Genomic DNA, 18524 nt, shown 5'->3' with positions numbered 1-18524 from the left:
AAGGTGAGACAGGAAAAGAAATAAGTGCGACGGGAATGGACGACAGGTAAAGGATCAAGTGGGAGAAGAGGGCGAGGCGGAAAAAGGGATCAGGAGGAATAGGGGGAGGGCGAGAAAGGACTAGGATCAAGCGTGAGGGAAAGGCGAGGCAGAAAAAGGATCAGGTGGGTGGGGAAAAAGGATCACGTGGATGGGGAGGGAGACACAGGAAAAGGGATGGGAGGGCAACATAGGAAAAGGGATCTGGGAGATGGGAGGCCAGACAGGAAAATTGATCAACAGGATATGAGGGTATTCTACACGAGCTTTCCAGAAGCCTGCAACATGTTTTCATGAACAAGATTTGGAGGAGGTGGGATAGTTGTGGCCTTCAGTGCCTTTCTTAGTCACAGCTGTTCTTTTGCAGCTGTAGGTCCAGGGCACAGTTGTCCCAACTAGTGAAATGACACTTTTCGTAGGTATTAAGGTTCAGTCGATCTTCAAGCATTGGCAGGGGGGTGCATGCTGTCTAAAGGTTATCTTCTGGGCTCACTGGGAAACGGAGGAGGGCTTTTAGTATGGGGTGGTGCCGCTTTGTCTTTTCAGGACAGGACCACTCAAGCCGTCTAGGAAACCTGGTAAAAGAGGAGCCTTCCAAGCGGTGAGAAGTGGCAACAAAAATACCTTTGTACATGAAATGGGATAGTCAACGTTATTAAAACATAGCCATGCTATCCAGGGGGTCAAGGTAGGTGTAAGTGCATACATGACATGTAAACCATAAACTTGTCCAATGCGCAGTTGTTTATAGATGCATCATTTGCCATGTACTCGCTACGTTCATTTGTATGACTTTTTTTTTATAACTTATTATCCATATTATTCTGGCCGTCCCATGCTTTACTGTAATGCTCAATCAAGCTAGTAAATAAAAAAAACCATGCAAAATAAAAGTGGTGTCCCATCTTACAACAGATGCCTACCAGCAAATGGCCCCCTGTAACCTCGAACCAATCTGCAGACATTTTGTTCGTATGACTCATTTAACGTCCAATAAGACACAATGTCCTTGTTTAAGAAACAGAAAAAAAGACTCCCTTGATTGCACATGAAAAAGAGCATCATCTTGGGAAGGGGCGTGGCCTGTACCTGCGTGGAGCCAGATCTGTGCCAGGGTCATCCATGGGTGTTGGGGTCCCTGCTTAGGAGTACTGCTCTGCAACGACGATGCCACCTCGGACAGGGCTTGCTCCACCCGCGAGGCTGCTATGGAAGTGGCATGGATCGAACCTGCAGACACAAGGATGGAAGGGGGCACAGCGTTATAAGCAGAAATAGATTGCGGGGTCCACCGCATGACAAGTATTTGAGCAGCACCCATGCTTTCCAAAACTGAACCCCATAATGAATTCATGCCGCATGACTCTGTTAGAGGTCAGTGGTTTGCATGAGCGCTGCATGTGGGCATGGCATACTCCATCAAAACATGGCAGCATCTGCGTTACATTTCTTATCAAAGAGATTCCCGCATGCAGAGTCCGTTTGAGCGGACGTTGTGACAGGGGGGTGTGTAAGGCAAGCAGGAGAGAAAGGGGGCCACAGTCAGGCTTGGACTGGCCAATAGGGAAATAGTTGCAAAATGCCGGTGTGAGCCCGTTTTTTTGGGTCAAAGTCGGCCACTTTTTGGCTAACATGGGCCTGTTTCATGAGTTACATCCCTATGCGGCTAGTAGTTTTGACCAATGTCGCTGAATAAATATTCTTGAAAATGCACAATTTGCCTCATATTTTAACAACCCCCCCCCCTCTCTGCCCCCCATGGGTACTATTCAAACAGTTTGGCCCAAAAGGAATTAATGGCAATTTGCAACTGTGGGCCACTTTTTCCATGGGTGCCCGAGACAATTGTATGCCCCAGTCCCACCCTGGGTCAGGGTCAAAGTTATGCATGGAGTACATTCATTTGCTTTTGTAACGTGCAGTAGATCCCTACAGGAAAGCACTACATGTGATGAGGAGAGAAGAAAGGACAGGTTTGGAGTTGGAGAGAAGAAAGGAGAGCGGAGCAGAGGGTGAGGGGGGGCCCAGGGAGAACAGAGGCGCAAAGGGATCGCCCAGGAAGAGGGTACAGCTTCTAGAAATACATGTTCCCAACTCTGTGGGTGTGGGGGGCAGGGGCGAAGTGGCAGAACACTCTACAATTGGAATGTCATGAAATGAATATTCCCCATTCGAATAAATCAAGACTATTTAACATATCCATGTGTTCTGACCTTTTTCAACTGATCAATATCAACAAGATGTGAATGATATCCCGCGCCAATTCAAAAGGGAGTTTCTGCCAACTCTTGAACAAAGAACTCCTCCTCCTTTTTCAAAAGTTCATATGATCATATGTATTGCTCAACGGTCCATGGTGATGCTCCCCGACATTAGATGGTACAGGCACTGTACATCAGCCAAACACGCTCATGGCTCTAGCGAACCACTTGCAGGCATCTTGCCTCATATGTAGACAGAGGTCAGTCAGGCGGATCCTCTCTAGTTACATGCCCACTGAAGTCTCTTTCAACGTTTTTGCTCTGGTAAACTGCACACGCTAGTCTGATGTGATGCTTGTTACCCACAATATTTCCTGAGGGCAACTCTCTTCAAGAAATGCCCCACAGGGGTTTCAGAAGCAAATGTGACATGTATGAGCAGGTTTTCTGGAGTGCGTAGGAGGATGCTCTGTTGTAGGCAGCGAGTTATTCATTCATTTAGGCTAATAGAAGCACCCAGGGTGATCTGGGAGCACTGTCGGGGGGGGGGGGGGGTTCCTTATGTGTCTCTTTCAGTGGAGCACACTGCTTCAAGGATTTTCTAAGCACTATCCCTTATATTGTGTGTGAAGTCAAAATAAGCCCACATTGACAGGTGCTGCTGTCCATTGCTGGTCACGCGCGTCACAGTTTATGAAGTGGTTGTGGTAATAAAGAAATGTCAAGAAGGAAAAAGCCAAACTCCTTTCCCCTGTGGCCATCGTTGTTCTGGCAAAAGGAGGATCTTCTCGCATTTAGCACCTCACTACCTAAAGCCCCCCCAATGTTCCTGTAGTATCATGCTGGGTGGAATCCGTATATTGCCAGAACATTGTTCTATTTGTGATGGATTATGGGACAGGGAGAAGTGCACAGCTTGGATCCAATGTTGTAGCGTTTGCACTTTATAAATTGAATTTTGGCCAAATGCGCGTTCATGATTAAATAAAGAGGTTTTTTTTAACCATATTAGTCCGTATAGCGTGGCTATTAATGAGTATTCAAAGGAGTCAAAGCTAAATGCTAAATATATAATGGAGACACCCACAAGCTCATTTATATAACAGCAGGTGAAGGCACATTCAAAGGCGTATTATCTAGAGATCCTGGTGCAGCGCACCCCTTTGCATCTTTATGGATCTCTTCATCCTTTAACAGCTTGATCTCCAAAACTCTGGTAATATCTGCAGCACAGGTTAATCTACATTCCTGTGAGAAAGCTTTCTGGTAACAGGATTTCAAGCAATGTCATTAAGAGCTGGGCTACCGACACATCCTTTCTCAGGTTTACCACACCTCTTCAGCAAGTATCAGAACTATAGCAAGTGGGCAACCCCTCTAGCCAAAACAAATATCACCATCACAGAACATGACCTGGATTGAGATTTTAAAAAAAGCATGTATTGAGCGTGTACCTGATCACAAGGGATTTTCAAATCCCTTTAAGGATCAAAACGTTTGACAGTCCTACGAGAAGGTACATTAGGGGCTCATTACAAGTTTGGCAGTAACTCCATCGAAATACCGCCAAACTCAATTACTGTTACCGCCACTTGGTGCCGTGGAATTATCACAGGATTACAAGTGGTGGTAATTTCCCATTTCCAGAGTCCATAGGACCCCCATGGGTTTTTTTGGCAGAATTAGATTGATCTCCAGCAACAGCAAATTTACTGTGCAGTATTTCCGCCGGCGGTAAATCTACCAAAATGCCAAAAATTGTAATTTGGTATTGCGGGAAAAGTGGTGGTACCGGAATTAACAGCAGAAAAAGGTAGGCAAAATGAACACAATGTAATCATTAATAAACGAATTGGTGTGATCCCAAAGTGTGGTATTTAATCCCTTTTGCCAGTCAGAGGGAGCGGTCACACTAGCACCTTGCGTTGCAGATGCATTCCGGACCGTGGTCCATCATCGGCTCGCTGGGTACCAGAATCAGCTCCACTTTTTCCCTGCACTTCCAAACTTGCAACGAGGCCCATTAAGTGGACTTGACTTAAGGTGATCCGCCCATTTCGCAACGAAATAAAGTACAAACCATAAACCCCAAAACGACTGCCGTAGCTTTCTTGTTATTTAGGAAAAGGAAGCGTTTTTCAGTTCTGGATGGAAACTCATTAGCGAGGAGGCGAAACGCGCTGACATAGGAGGACTGTTCCAAGAGCTCAGCGCAACTCAAGGAGACGCTTGTTCTTGCGGCTGGGCTTTCCCACCCCGCGGAATCTCAAGAACAAGACTCCCTTCAGTGCGAGAAATTCTGCGGCCGCCTGAGAGTGTAAACATATGTCCGCCTCCTGCCCCACACACTCGCACACAGAAAACTCCCCTTCGGTTTTACTCTCCCCAGTCAGCAAATCGGGATTACGAAAACTGCCGAGAAACAGATCTACTAACTTAATCAAAGCTTGTGCAAACGAATGCCTCGTCTTCACTCTTGGCGCTTATGCAATTCCAAGACACGAGTGTGCGCCTGAAACAGAGCCACTGGCTTCGCAGGTTCACGGCAGCGCGCGCGCGCTCAGGCCTCATCGCCATCAGTTAAACTACAATCAGTTTTACGGACGCCTTTCCATCGTGTGCAACAGGGGCTCTCTGTCCATATTTTCACAAGGCTAGATGGTGCAAAAGAAAATATCAATTATATATTAACGAAGGTGCTGAGCGGTGGGAGGGCGGCAACTCATGGACGAAATGGTAATCTTCGTTAAGATAGCGCCCAGAAGACAAGAGTCCAGATTGTTTACCAGTCTTCCATTAGCGCGCACGAGGCGGGCCTCGGACACAGATGGACTCAACGTATTGTCGAACAAATAAGCATCGTGGTACAGAACGGACGATGTAAATGGTGGGGCATGCAATGCACGACGCACAGCACCGTGGTCTGGCAGTGCTCCAAACAGGTCCCCCACAGAGGAATGGGCAACACGAAACCCTGCGATTAGCCGAGAAATTACATTTCATACAGTGACATACCCCCCTTCCTTTACAGTTTACATGTCCTTTAACAATATATCTCAAATTACCGCCCTCCCCACAAAGAAAATGTTTCAGAGTCTGCACATTCCCCAAATCACTGCAATCTAATTATGATATCCCGGGGCGTTTACAAATACAATTATTCCTCAACTGTAGGAGAATCTTTTATGAGAGTCCTTTGTCTTACATTTTACAGTCAGGCTCTTGGCAGTAGTTCCTGGACATTGTAAAGTGGGCTTGCTGTCGTTGACATTTTGAGCATTGGGTTTAGCTGGAAACATGACCATGGTGTGCTCATCAGGCCTGCTGTCGTTGACATTTTGAGCATTGGCTTTAGCTGGAAACATGACCATGGTGTGCTTATCAGGCCTGCTGTCGTGGACATTTTGAGCATTGGGCTTTGCTGAAAACATGACATGGTGTGCTTATCAGGCCTGCTGTCGTGGACATTTTGAGCATTGGGTTTAGCTGGAAACATGACCATGGTGTGCTCATCAGGCCTGCTGTCGTTGACATTTTGAGCATTGGGTTTAGCTGGAAACATGACCATGGTGTGCTCATCAGGCCTGCTGTCGTGGACATTTTGAGCATTGGCTTTAGCTGGAAACATGACCATGGTGTGCTCATCAGGCCTGCTGTCGTGGACCATGGTGTGCTTATCAGGCCTGCTGTCGTGGACATTTTGAGCATTGGGTTTAGCTGGAAACATGACATGGTGTGCTTATCAGGCCTGGTGTCGTGGACATTTTGAGCATTGGGCTTTGCTGGAAACATGACATGGTGTGCTCATCAGGCCTGCTGTCGTGGACGTTTTGAGCATTGGGCTTCGCTGGAAACATGACATGGTGTGCTCATCAGGCCTGCTGTCGTGGACGTTTTGAGCATTAGGCTTCGCTGGAAACATGACCATGGTGTGCTTATCAGGCCTGCTGTCGTGGACATTTTGAGCATTGGGCTTTGCTGAAAACATGACATGGTGTGCTTATCAGGCCTGGTGTCGTGGACATTTTGAGCATTGGGCTTCGCTGGAAACATGACCATGGTGTGCTTATTAGGCCTGCTGTCGTGGACATTTTGAGCATTGGGCTTCGCTGGAAACATGACCATGGTGTGCTCATCAGGCCTGCTGTCGTGGACATTTTGAGCATTGGCTTTAGCTGGAAACATGACCATGGTGTGCTTATCAGGCCTGCTGTCGTGGACATTTTGAGCATTGGGCTTTGCTGAAAACATGACATGGTGTGCTTATCAGGCCTGCTGTCGTGGACATTTTGAGCATTGGGCTTCGCTGGAAACATGACATGGTGTGCTTATCAGGCCTGCTGTCGTGGACATTTTGAGCATTGGGCTTCGCTGGAAACATGACCATGGTGTGCTCATCAGGCCTGCTGTCGTGGACATTTTGAGCATTGGCTTTAGCTGGAAACATGACCATGGTGTGCTCATCAGGCCTGCTGTCGTGGACATTTTGAGCATTGGCTTTAGCTGGAAACATGACCATGGTGTGCTCATCAGGCCTGCTGTCGTGGACCATGGTGTGCTTATCAGGCCTGCTGTCGTGGACATTTTGAGCATTGGGTTTAGCTGGAAACATGACATGGTGTGCTTATCAGGCCTGGTGTCGTGGACATTTTGAGCATTGGGCTTTGCTGGAAACATGACATGGTGTGCTCATCAGGCCTGCTGTCGTGGACGTTTTGAGCATTGGGCTTCGCTGGAAACATGACATGGTGTGCTCATCAGGCCTGCTGTCGTGGACGTTTTGAGCATTAGGCTTCGCTGGAAACATGACCATGGTGTGCTTATCAGGCCTGCTGTCGTGGACATTTTGAGCATTGGGCTTTGCTGAAAACATGACATGGTGTGCTTATCAGGCCTGGTGTCGTGGACATTTTGAGCATTGGGCTTCGCTGGAAACATGACCATGGTGTGCTTATCAGGCCTGCTGTCGTGGACATTTTGAGCATTGGGCTTCGCTAGAAACATGACCATGGTGTGCTCATCAGGCCTGCTGTCGTGGACGTTTTGAGCATTGGCTTTAGCTGGAAACATGACCATGGTGTGCTCATCAGGCCTGCTGTCGTGGACGTTTTGAGCATTGGGCTTGGCTGGAAACATGACATGGTGTGCTCATCAGGCCTGCTGTCGTGGACGTTTTGAGCATTGGGCTTCGCTGGAAACATGACATGGTGTGCTCATCAGGCCTGCTGTCGTGGACGTTTTGAGCATTAGGCTTCGCTGGAAACATGACATGGTGTGCTTATCAGGCCTGCTGTCGTGGACGTTTTGAGCATTAAACTTCGCTAGAAACAGGACCATGGTGTGCTTATCAGGCCTGCTGTCGTGGACGTTTTGAGCATTAGGCTTCGCTAGAAACAGGACCATGGTGTGCTTATCAGGCCTGCTGTCGTGGACGTTTTGAGCATTAGGCTTCGCTGGAAACAGGACCATGGTGTGCTCATCAGGCCTGCTGTCGTGGACATTTTGAGCATTGGGTTTAGCTGGAAACATGACCATGGTGTGCTCATCAGGCCTGCTGTCGTGGACATTTTGAGCATTGGGCTTAGCTGGAAACATGACCATGGTGTGCTCATCAGGCCTGATGTCGTTGACATTTTGAGCATTGGGCTTAGCTGGAAACATGACATGGTGTGCTTATCAGGCCTGCTGTCGTGGACATTTTGAGCATTGGGCTTGGCTGGAAACATGACATGGTGTGCTTATCAGGCCTGCTGTCGTGGACATTTTGAGCATTGGGCTTTGCTGAAAACATGACATGGTGTGCTTATCAGGCCTGGTGTCGTGGACATTTTGAGCATTGGGCTTCGCTGGAAACATGACCATGGTGTGTTCATCAGGCCTGCTGTCGTGGACATTTTGAGCATTGGGCTTCGCTGGAAACATGACATGGTGTGCTTATCAGGCCTGCTGTCGTGGACATTTTGAGCATTGGGCTTCGCTGGAAACATGACATGGTGTGCTTATCAGGCCTGCTGTCGTGGACATTTTGAGCATTGGGCTTCGCTGGAAACATGACATGGTGTGCTTATCAGGCCTGCTGTCGTGGACATTTTGAGAATTGGGCTTCGCTGTAATCATGACCATGGTGTGCGTAAGCATCAGGAACCACCTCATCAGGTTTGGTTTCTGGCAGCAATCCGCACTTGGATACCTTGCGGTTTTCTCATTTAATTACCAACAAAACGGTCTGTAAAAAGGGTCTGGTGCCCAAACACTAGCTTGACTACACAATGTGGCAACTAAAATAAACTTGCAAGTTCACTTATCAAAACGGTAGTAAATACCAAGGCAAGTACTCACAATAAAAGTCTGAGTTTTGAGGGGGTCAACCTACGAACCTGGGCAGCATCAGGTAATTTGTAACTCATCTGTTGTAGTAAAGCCTCGCTAAAACTCAGCAACTAGGCTAAAATACCTAACAAGCATTGGCAATGCCAACAGTTTCGGATTTTGCGTACCCATGGGAAAGACATTTGCCAGGCACTGCCTTGGTGGTATTAACTGGCCATCAATGGTAGCAGCTGCTAAAATTGTGAGATTACCTTGGCATATAATAGCTGTGCCTGGCAAATGACCAATACTTATACACAAACTAAAACATTTGGCTTTGCCAATGCTCGTTATTAACAGGACTTCAGAGAAGGACACGTGCACTGCTTATAAATCAAGTGGCTGAAGGCAGACCTGGTTAAGACATTTGTATTACACCAGTAGCGTGCGTTTACAGCTCTTATGAAGTATTTAACTCTCAGAATGCTGCTTTGAAAAAACACTGGCAGGCACTTTGAGCACAACATTGGATGATAAGGTTTAATAAAGTTAGCTCAAATAGATCCCAGGAGGATGCGTTTTAGGCACAGGGAGGGTACGATTTGGGTTGAAATTGCCATAGGGATTAGCATGACCACAGGCAGTCAATGGGTGGGTAAAAAAATCAAACAACACCTATAAGCTTTGTGTCCCTCCTCACGTGCCATTTCCCCGTAGCAGTACTCTAATGAAATAGTTTTGGCTTTTGATGGCGCTTTAGAACCACCTGATAGCCAAAACCAAAAAGTGAAATTGGAAACCTACATTGAAAGAGGTGGGAGGGGAATAAGTCTGCAGTGCTGATGAGGTTCCGATCCACTGTCACTTTGAATACAATGATGAATTTTAAAGAAACATCAAGCAAACTTAATTTCGTCTGGAGTGTGAACATCAAAAAAGGATTGTCTTCATGCCTGGTTATAATTACATGAAAGCTTTTAATCACATTAGCTTGCAAGAGAAATGGACAGTATCTTAACATTAACAGATTCCCAATCAAGTAACCCACCTGCCCTCCTCCAGTCCTGCTCCTTGTATTAGTTGTTGGATGCTCGACCCCACATTTTTCATAAGCCCTAGGTGGGCCTTCTGGCACGCTATTCCCATCTCTGTAAAGGATTGGTCCCTGTGGCGCCACTGGGGCTTGTTTTCCCATCTGGGAACCACGCTCTGGAGCAACTGCCTTGGACACCATCAGAGCTTCACCACTAGACACAGCAGACGCTGCCATCTAGAGGAATTACGCGCCTGGAGCAGTATGTCTTCCTGTTCCGGGTTATGGCGAGCGAGTTGCAACGCTGTGGAGTATTCCGCTGAGAACACTGTCGCTCTTCGGAGTTCCTCATTGTTCTGCAGTACCTTTTTACTCCCCATTTCTTGTTTGTTTCATAGTCTTCTCTCCTTTTAGCTTCCCAAATTCTGCCGCCATCCCCTCTCTAATTCAGTTCCTGGATTCTACCAGATTCCTCCTACTGCAACTCGGTTATGTAGCCTTCCGTTGTGCTATTGAACCTGGGAGTCCTCTACTTGACTTCCTGCCAGCTATCCAGAATTGAGAACACTTGTTTTCCTCGACACCTACCTACAAAACACCATCTCAATCACCATCTACAAGAGTTTTTTCCCTGAAGTTATCGCTCATTGGGGACCATTTCCCTGGAGCCACCCTGCATTCTGATTGATCCCTCAAACCAGAGGGCATGGTTCTCTGCCGACAGTGGTTGTCCCGTGCCACTTCACATCCTGCCTGTTACAACAAAGCAAGTGGGACGAATCGAGGGAATTCAGCCCTTCTCCCCAAGGGGTAGCCCACCCTTTGAGGCTAGGAAGGTGAACCCGCTGCGCAACATCCTCCCTAGGGGTTGAGGCAAATGGGACCTCACTGGGAGAGACTGCCCTTTTGGGGACAAGGACTCCCGTTCCTGTGAGGAACTCCCTGATGCCCTCCATGTGATGGCCTATATGGAACTACCTAAAACACCAAATCATTACAAGTACCATAAATGGGACGAAGATAAAGTACATGTATACCGTTATCAAAAAGGAAGAGAAGCTGTCCCTTTAAATCTCAATCTCCAATGGGCTGTGCTGAGTATGTTCACGAGAGAAGATGCCAAGGGAAGGTGGAGAAAGGAGGCAGGCAGAGAGACAGGGGAATTCCCCTGAACAGAGAACACCTGAAGGAGGCGGAGCTGACGCGTATGGCAAAGCCTGAGAAGCTCAGAACTGCTTTGGGCCGAAGCAGGACGTGCTGGAAGCCTGCCGTGATAGAGGAACAGGGAGCTGAGATGGCTCGACTGGATAGCTTGGTAGTGGCGGGACCACAAAGCAAGAGTGGTGGGCACCACCTCAGAGGGGTAGCACTGAACGAACCGATTATCCACAGCGGTATTGAGAAGCCAAACAGGAGATAGAAGTGCACACAAAGCAGACATCGTGGGAAGCAAACCAAGAAAGAAACCAAAGAAAGGACAAGATCCCAAGTGCCCACGGGCCCCCGAGACGTTCCCTTACAATACTGAAGTGAACAGGGAGAACGGGAATACCAGGAAGCCAAAGGGGACGCATTATGGAGGTAACAAAACATGTCCCAGTACAAGTGACGGAAGAGTGGAAAATATGAACTATTTCATGTAGTAACGAGAAATTGTAATGTCAAATCAACAGTCACGTATTATGCATTAAACATAAGCATCAACATACAAGATAAACACCGACCTCTAGGCTTGATCTTTCCCGGGTGAAATTAGTTTGTTTGACGATAAATGAGGTTCCTCCTAGGAACCCTTTCACAACCTCGCTCCAAGAGCCGCGACGTACAAGAGCCCCCAGGGAAAACCCCCAAAGGGGAAAAAAACCCTGTGTTGAGCTGCTAGGGTTCGTGGAATCCTGATGACACTCGAAAGATGCAACTCAACTGGTTTTTCTGTGAGGGTGTCAATTGAGCTGGAGAATGAGATCGGAATATAAAAAAAGAGATGTAGAATTTAGCCAGTTAGTGGAAAGAGAAGGTTGAACAGAAGTTCACATAGAAGAGGGTTTACCCAGCCGTTTACTGACCAATCCTGGACTTGATGATTAATGAGAGTAGAGGCTGACACCTAACCTCACAGCGCTACGGAAATCAGAGAAACGCTAAACAAGTGGATCTATGAATTCATATAGATATCCAGGAATCAAGAGAGATTAAGTGCGAATAGATTTAGAGCTACTCTTACCGCCTGAAGAGAAAGACTGAAGGGAAGATGCTCTCCTGTACTTCCGGGTAAAGATTCCTACTTCTTTCTGCCCAATGGATAAGGTCCGGAGGCCTATATTTTAAATGACACATTTAGTAGTGCATAGGATAGGAAACGAATAACAAGAGCAACCCAGAGAGAACAGGTTCGCCTGTAACAAACCTAAAAAGGCTCCCGAAGATGCTAGCAAAGCCAGAGGGCTCTGTGAAGGTTTGTAAACAAACAGCTGAATGTCCTGAAACTGGCGATCCGTCTAAGATGAAAGGGGGAGGTTAGGAAATGGAAATAATAGCATCTGAGAGGAAATAACTAACCCACAATAGTACAAAAAGGTACAGAGAGCAAGTAAGCTTGGATTAAGAGCGAATTTACAGGGCGTGACACCACTCTGGAGTAGAAAAGCAACGCGAGTTGCACCCGGCGAAGTGTCCGGATATGCCGTGTGAAAGCCAGGGGGCGTGTCTAGCAATCCATTAGGATCCGGCAGAAACGCTACAGCGTTACAGCCTGTTCAGAGTTCCGACATACTGGAGGAACCCAGAGCAGATTGCACAACGTGAGAGGAAGGGTAAACAGAATGAAGTGTAACAGAAATACAGAAAGCACCAAGAGTGACAGAAATAGAACTGGAGTGCTTATACCATGGGAAAAGGGGAAGACCACCCAATATCCAAGAGACAGAGAGTGAAGCACAATAAAGAGACATTTGACAACTAAAGACCAGAATGGTAGCTTATGATAAACCTTATACAAGAAGGACCTTTTTGTGAAAAGATGAGTCATAAGCATTTAAACAACAAAAACCCCAGAGAAAAGGACCCAATACAAGTACATTCAGAATCCAATAATAAAAGGAGAAGGATTCTAACAAGAGCAATGAAGAACCCAAAGAAAGAGGAGGAAAAGGTAATCAACCCCCTAAGGGAGTTGAAGGACCCAATACAGAGAATAACAACATACTATTTAATGACTGTATATTAAATCGGATCTCTGGAAAGAAGAGAACATAAGTGCACAAACACAACTACCATGAGAAGAGAGTAATTCTCCTGACTTTAGTTGATTCAAATAGTGGTAGGGTCAGTAAGGTTAGCTTTGGACAGCGGACTGATTCTTTTGGACATTTACACATGACTGACGAGCACCTTAGTAAAGTAGGTAAAAACACCCTGTAGTGATAGGAAAAGATTGGCCTTCTTTTTATTCTTTAATAAACACATGGTAAAAATATCCTCTGGGAGTCAGTGTCCTTCTTCTGACCTGCCACATAAGGTAGGGCTGACGTATGATAGTTTGCAATGCCAGTCTACAGCTGGAAAGATGGACCCCTCTCAAAACCAGGAACTGGTGCAAGCTTTATCGACAGAAGTTCAGTACCTGAAGGTGGAGAACACCATGCTTCGCAAGCTTGTGGCAGCCAGAGAGCCCTTGCCTGTCGAGCCAGCTATGACCTGTTGTCCCTTCCAGAAGTGCGAGGGAAGCCCAAAGCAATTACATGAATTCCTGGACACTTGCACAGATTACTTTAGTTTCCAGCAGAACTATTACCCTATGATCATGGTAAAGTAGGTTTTCTAGTTTACAACAGGAAAAATAATGCATTAGCTTGGGCAACATCTTGACAACGAACAGTCCCTTGCTTGATCAAATGCAGGGTTTTGTGGGAGCCCCGAAAGAAATGTTTGATCATCCGGGCTGTCTTACACGGCCCAAGAAAGCCTACTAGGCATTACCCAAGGATCTGCAGATTTATTGACATATATGTCTAAATTCCGACAACTTGCAACCGAATCTGTTTAGCCAGAAAGTGTCCAGTTCGCCTTGTTCAGATGAGGTCTGAAAAATGACTTGAAAGATAAATTCGCATGGGTACCAAATCTACCTATTTTATCAAAACGAACCTTAAGTTTGCGCGCGCCGCTAAAATAATGCAAAAATGTTGCAAATCCTGAAAGTTTCTCTTGAACTGGTAAAAATGGGGGCGTTTTGGGTGGCTGCCCCGATTAAATGGAATGCCTTGCACCTTGAGCTAAGAAATTGTCCATCCTTGGAGTGTTTCAAGAAACAGCTTAAAACACCTTTTCAGATAATTTTTCCCAACACTCTGTTTTGTCGGCGCCCGTATGCGTCCAGGCCACTTTGGTTGTACCTTAGAAATAAGGTAAAGTAATGCATTGTCCCTAATAACCATGGTGCTCCAGGAGCGAAAGGCAGAACCTGATAAACCACGCTCAACCTTTTCCTGTCCATCACCTACAACAGGTGCGCCCACCCTTTCGGATTCTTTCACTGATTGTGAACCCATGCAAATTGGAGCAACCAGAGGGCCTCTCACCAACTAGGAAAGAAGGAGTTCAGGACTCTGAAGGTATTGCGAGTCGAAAGACCATTTAATACAAGACTGTCCAGTTTCATCCCCAAAGAGGTCCGAAAAACACCTTTTGTCCTTAATATTTATTCGTTTATGCTTTAAATGTCTTCTAGATGTGTCTAAATGCACCTTTATATACATTGTCTAACACAGAGTTGATGCCATATAGGGATGCTTGTGTAATGGAGATGACCTTCAAAAGTAGCTCATTTGTAGCGGTTGGTGCAAACCCAACCTGGCTCATATAGTCTACAAGCTAGAGCTAAAAAACTCCCTGCAATATCGATCCTTCCAGGCAATCATGACATTAAAAAAAGACTGGTTGACTAAAGACATTAGCATTATTATGGAACCAACCATTTCCAGAATGCTTTGCAAGGAGATTGTGGGGTGAAATCTAGCCCCCGAAGGCCAGAAATATAAAGCCAGAGTCATTTGTGAATGCTCACCGAAATGTAAGGCCGGCACAGAAATTATGTCAGACATAAAGGCCTCCTGAACCTAAATCTAAAGGAAAGAAAGTGGGCCTAAAATTAAAGTGTGAAGATAAGCGCAATGCCTTTCAGGAAGGAAAAGAAAGACATGTGGCTGATAAATGCACAAAGAGAGCTGCACTCACACATATAAAGAAACCACAGTGAACAGCATTTTCAATGGAATACCAGATTGTGCTCCAAGCAGCTAAAGTGAAACAGAGCATTGCATGTGAAATAAATGTCGTCATTTTTGTTTTTCGCTCATCCAAATTGACAATATGTTAAGCAAAATGCTCACTACACTTTCAAAATACTAACATGGTTTCTGCATATAACCGCCTTAGACAAAGGACAATTTAGAAGGGACACTTATGTATGTGGAAACTGTGAAAGCTTTATAAGATGCTGTGTAAAATTACAATTATGTGCGACTTTAAAGGTGATTTGCGGCAAGGTATATGGAAGGTCATTTCTCCCAATATGAAACTAAGCTCCAGGACCTCCCCTCTGCTGTCCTGAAGACAGGCCTGGTTGTCATCATCAATCAGAACCATTCCTTAAAAATACAAGGAAGAATTACATGGCTTATATCGAAAATGCAGTGAAGACCAGATAAGCCCATCTCTGTTCTTGCAGCAGGATTGACCTTGAGGTCACAAAGCCCATAAAGTGTCCATTAGGAGCTGTTATCAGGACATCACATGCCTTGAAGGGGTAAGCTAACAAACACAAACGAAGTTCTGCTAGTCACATGTGTAAAAAGAGAAATTAAACTTAAAAAAAAGGTCGGAGCAGGAGTGGAAGAGACTTTTGAAACTGCAAATTGATTAAAATGGGAGAAATACATGTTATCGCATAACATAGGCAGCGTACAAGTCACAATGGTCATGACAGACTTTTATTAAAGGTGAGAGTGACCCCCTTGTAACCAAGCTAAAACGATGTTGGTGTGATAAACATAACTAAAGTTACTAATGAAAATGTGATTTGGGCCTTCCCTTGATTCTGAGAGATGTGAAAGTTGGTATGATCGTGCCAGTAATAATTAATATGAAGACTGTAAAATGGCATATTTTTCACTGATATGGCTCCTGTGTAAATGAGGAAAAACTATGTCTCTGCATAGCAAGGGCGTTGTAACGCTCACCTGATTCCCGCAGAGGCGCCGGTCTTGACTGGGCGAATGCCGTATCTTCAAAGGTGATGTGTAACACACGGTTTGCTCTTTGGGCTGGACCTCTGTGCACTGTATGTCTGACTGGAAGAGTAAGATGTCTTAGGTAAGTGAACGCCGAGCTCTCCATCTGCCTCGGGGCAGGGTGCCGTAACCAGTTTCTTCACTGGATAAGGGTGCAGGCCTCTTGACCTCAGAGGACTGCTGTCCGTCGTTAACTTCACGAACGGTAAGTTCTGGGCACTTCAAATGTCTTAAAAGTCTTTTGTAATGATATCTCTTGTTTTGCAGGGTTCCGGCGATGGCGGATTGCGGGCTGATGAGAGTTGAGGATCGAACCCGCGTGAGGAATAGAAGCGCCTGGAAGCACGTAAGTAAGCGCTTGTAGCCTGCTTCACGATGCGCACTAACTGTCCCTTTTATCTTGCAGGTACAAGTTCGGAGCTTTAGAGAAGCTGAAGGGTGCTGGAATACCCACTGGATTCGGCGTGGGAAGGAGTAATGGCACGTGAGTAATAAAGTTGCCCAATGTCTTTAAACGCACCTTCTTTTGTCTTTCAGATGCGGGATGCAGCGCCGAAGGCCTCCGGAGCATGCGAAGAGTAGGTAAGCCTTTGTCTTTCAGATGCCGGAATGCAGCGCGAGGCGTTGGTGACAGCCGATGGACCAGGTAAGAGATGCGCTGCCACTGAAGACCGTAGTGCTAACCTGTTCTTTCTTTGTCTTTACAGGTGCTGCTGAAGACTGGATTCCAGGATGGTAAGCCTTTGGTCCTTTAGGCCCAGGATCAGAAGCAGAAGACACGATGAGCGTTCTGTTGCAGAGAATCCAGAATAACACAAAGCAAGATTCATCCATCGGGTGTGGTTTAAATAGCCTCCTGTAGTGCTTAGGTGTCTCCTTCCACAGCCACGCCTAGGTAAGAAAAGAGTTCCTGCTTTCCAGAAGAGTTCCAGTGTTCTGAACCTAGGGAGTGGCTCCTGCCCCACCCAACAGGAAAAGTAGTCCCAAACAGAAGAGGATCAGGGGTTCAAAGGGCAGGTAAGTAAGCAGCATGGTCTGCTGCAGGTAAGTCCACCCAAGCATTATGAGCCCGGCGCTTCCAGCGCTGGGACTGGGCATCTTTATGAGCCTGGTGCCACTGGCGCCAGGACAGGGTCCAAAAGGTCCCAATTGGGACTGGCTGGCACTCGGAACCGGGGTTATGGGTCTGCTTCCAAGGGAGTCGGGCAAGTCCTGATCTTTTGGAAGCAGAGATCATGACAGGCGTGCAGATTTCAGACTAGTCTTATCTGATTCACATTAAAATGTAGTTCTCATAAATATATGCATACGTGTAAAGATTTGAAAATATAGGGTACTTGCCATGTTGAGACATTTTGTGAGCTCTAAGCATGCCGAGCCCACATGTCAATGTGGGATGATGAAGCTTTCTCCTCCCACATTTCTCCCAAATCACTTCCCCATCCCCTTGTCCGATCAACACACAGGTGGGAGGTGGGTAATGATAATCAATCACTTTGGCAAGATTCATGACAAGTTTGGGATGTCATTGGCCCTATAAATAAGTGAGTTTGCATCAGAACTTGACTTCTACCAACAATTCCGAGAGGTGACTTGCGGCTAAAATCTGGTACAACATCCCAGCAGAGAGGCCTAAAGCTTGCATTGTAAACAGGAACCAGTTAACCTAGAAGCTGATTGGGATCCTTTGGAGAATTCAGAGGAGATCCTTGACTGACCCCCTTGCTGTCCCAGCGGTGCTCTGCTGTTCACGGATGCCAAGAAGGACCACCCCAAAGCCATAGATTGTGTATGCCCTATATTTTTCCAGTATTGTTTTAGTTATTTGCCCATAGAAAATACCATGTGTGTCTGTGTAGATCCCTAGCATATTTAATCAAAGTAAATCAATGTATTCCCCTATAGTGATCACAGGATGGGTATTGTTGGCATTCAAAACCAACAATCTTTTCCCATTGTGTTTTGAGCCGGTATAGACAAAGATTTGCCAAAAGAATTAACCCCAGAGCCTTATTTCCACGTGTGCACACAGGGTGTAAAAGTGAAATTCCCCATTGATCCTCTTCATTTTAAATCAGAAGTGGGAAGCCTAGTAGTGTCTTTGCATAGGCAAGGTGCAAAATGAAATGGCCCCTTTGTACCCATTGGGCTCTGACCATAACCCCAAAGCCCCACCTGTTCTTTTTAGGTGTGGCAAAACAAATTTCCCATTTGCATTTCTTTCATTCCCCTCGCATCTGTGCTAGTAATCCATAAACCGATTTTCCCACTGTGCTGTGACCAAAATACCAAAGCCCTACATGTTCTAGTTAGGTGTAGCAAAACTATTTTCCCATTGCTTTCCTGTGTCATGACCCATAGAACTTGCCCTTCTGGAATTCCTGGTCCTTATCGCGATGGGGCTTGTATTCTTTTTTACTCCCAACATGGCCGTGCCAAGCGACTTACCTCGCACCAGCCTTCACGTCGCACATGGCACATTCTATAAATTGGCCACGGACCAGCGCGTCTCAACGCTATCATTAGGTAATGACTTGACGTGTGTGTGCTGTTCGGCAAATCCACTATTCCTAGTTCCTGGTACCTTCTTCCTTCCTTCCTTCACCCCTTCCCTCTAATCTGCTCCCGGAATCCTCATCTCTAGCGACCGCT

The 18524-nt window shown here is 46.3% G+C and overlaps 1 protein-coding gene across 2 annotated transcripts in view; it reads right to left on the bottom strand.

Annotated features, from left to right (window-relative positions):
• TTC7B (tetratricopeptide repeat domain 7B) overlaps positions 1-18524 on the bottom strand; it is a 2178739-nt gene that overhangs the window by 503303 nt on the left and 1656912 nt on the right. For both annotated transcript variants that reach the window (XM_069637452.1, XM_069637451.1), the window contains one exon: positions 1129-1269. In XM_069637452.1, the coding sequence (XP_069493553.1) occupies positions 1129-1269 (141 nt within the window). The remainder of the gene's footprint in view (positions 1-1128; positions 1270-18524) is intronic.

Source organism: Ambystoma mexicanum, chromosome 14 (genome assembly GCF_040938575.1).
Source record: "Ambystoma mexicanum isolate Mex_15411 chromosome 14, UKY_AmexF1_1, whole genome shotgun sequence".
Lineage (NCBI taxonomy): Eukaryota > Metazoa > Chordata > Amphibia > Caudata > Ambystomatidae > Ambystoma > Ambystoma mexicanum.
Note: the sequence above shows the minus strand (reverse complement) of the source record. Positions and strands in the feature narration are given on the sequence as shown.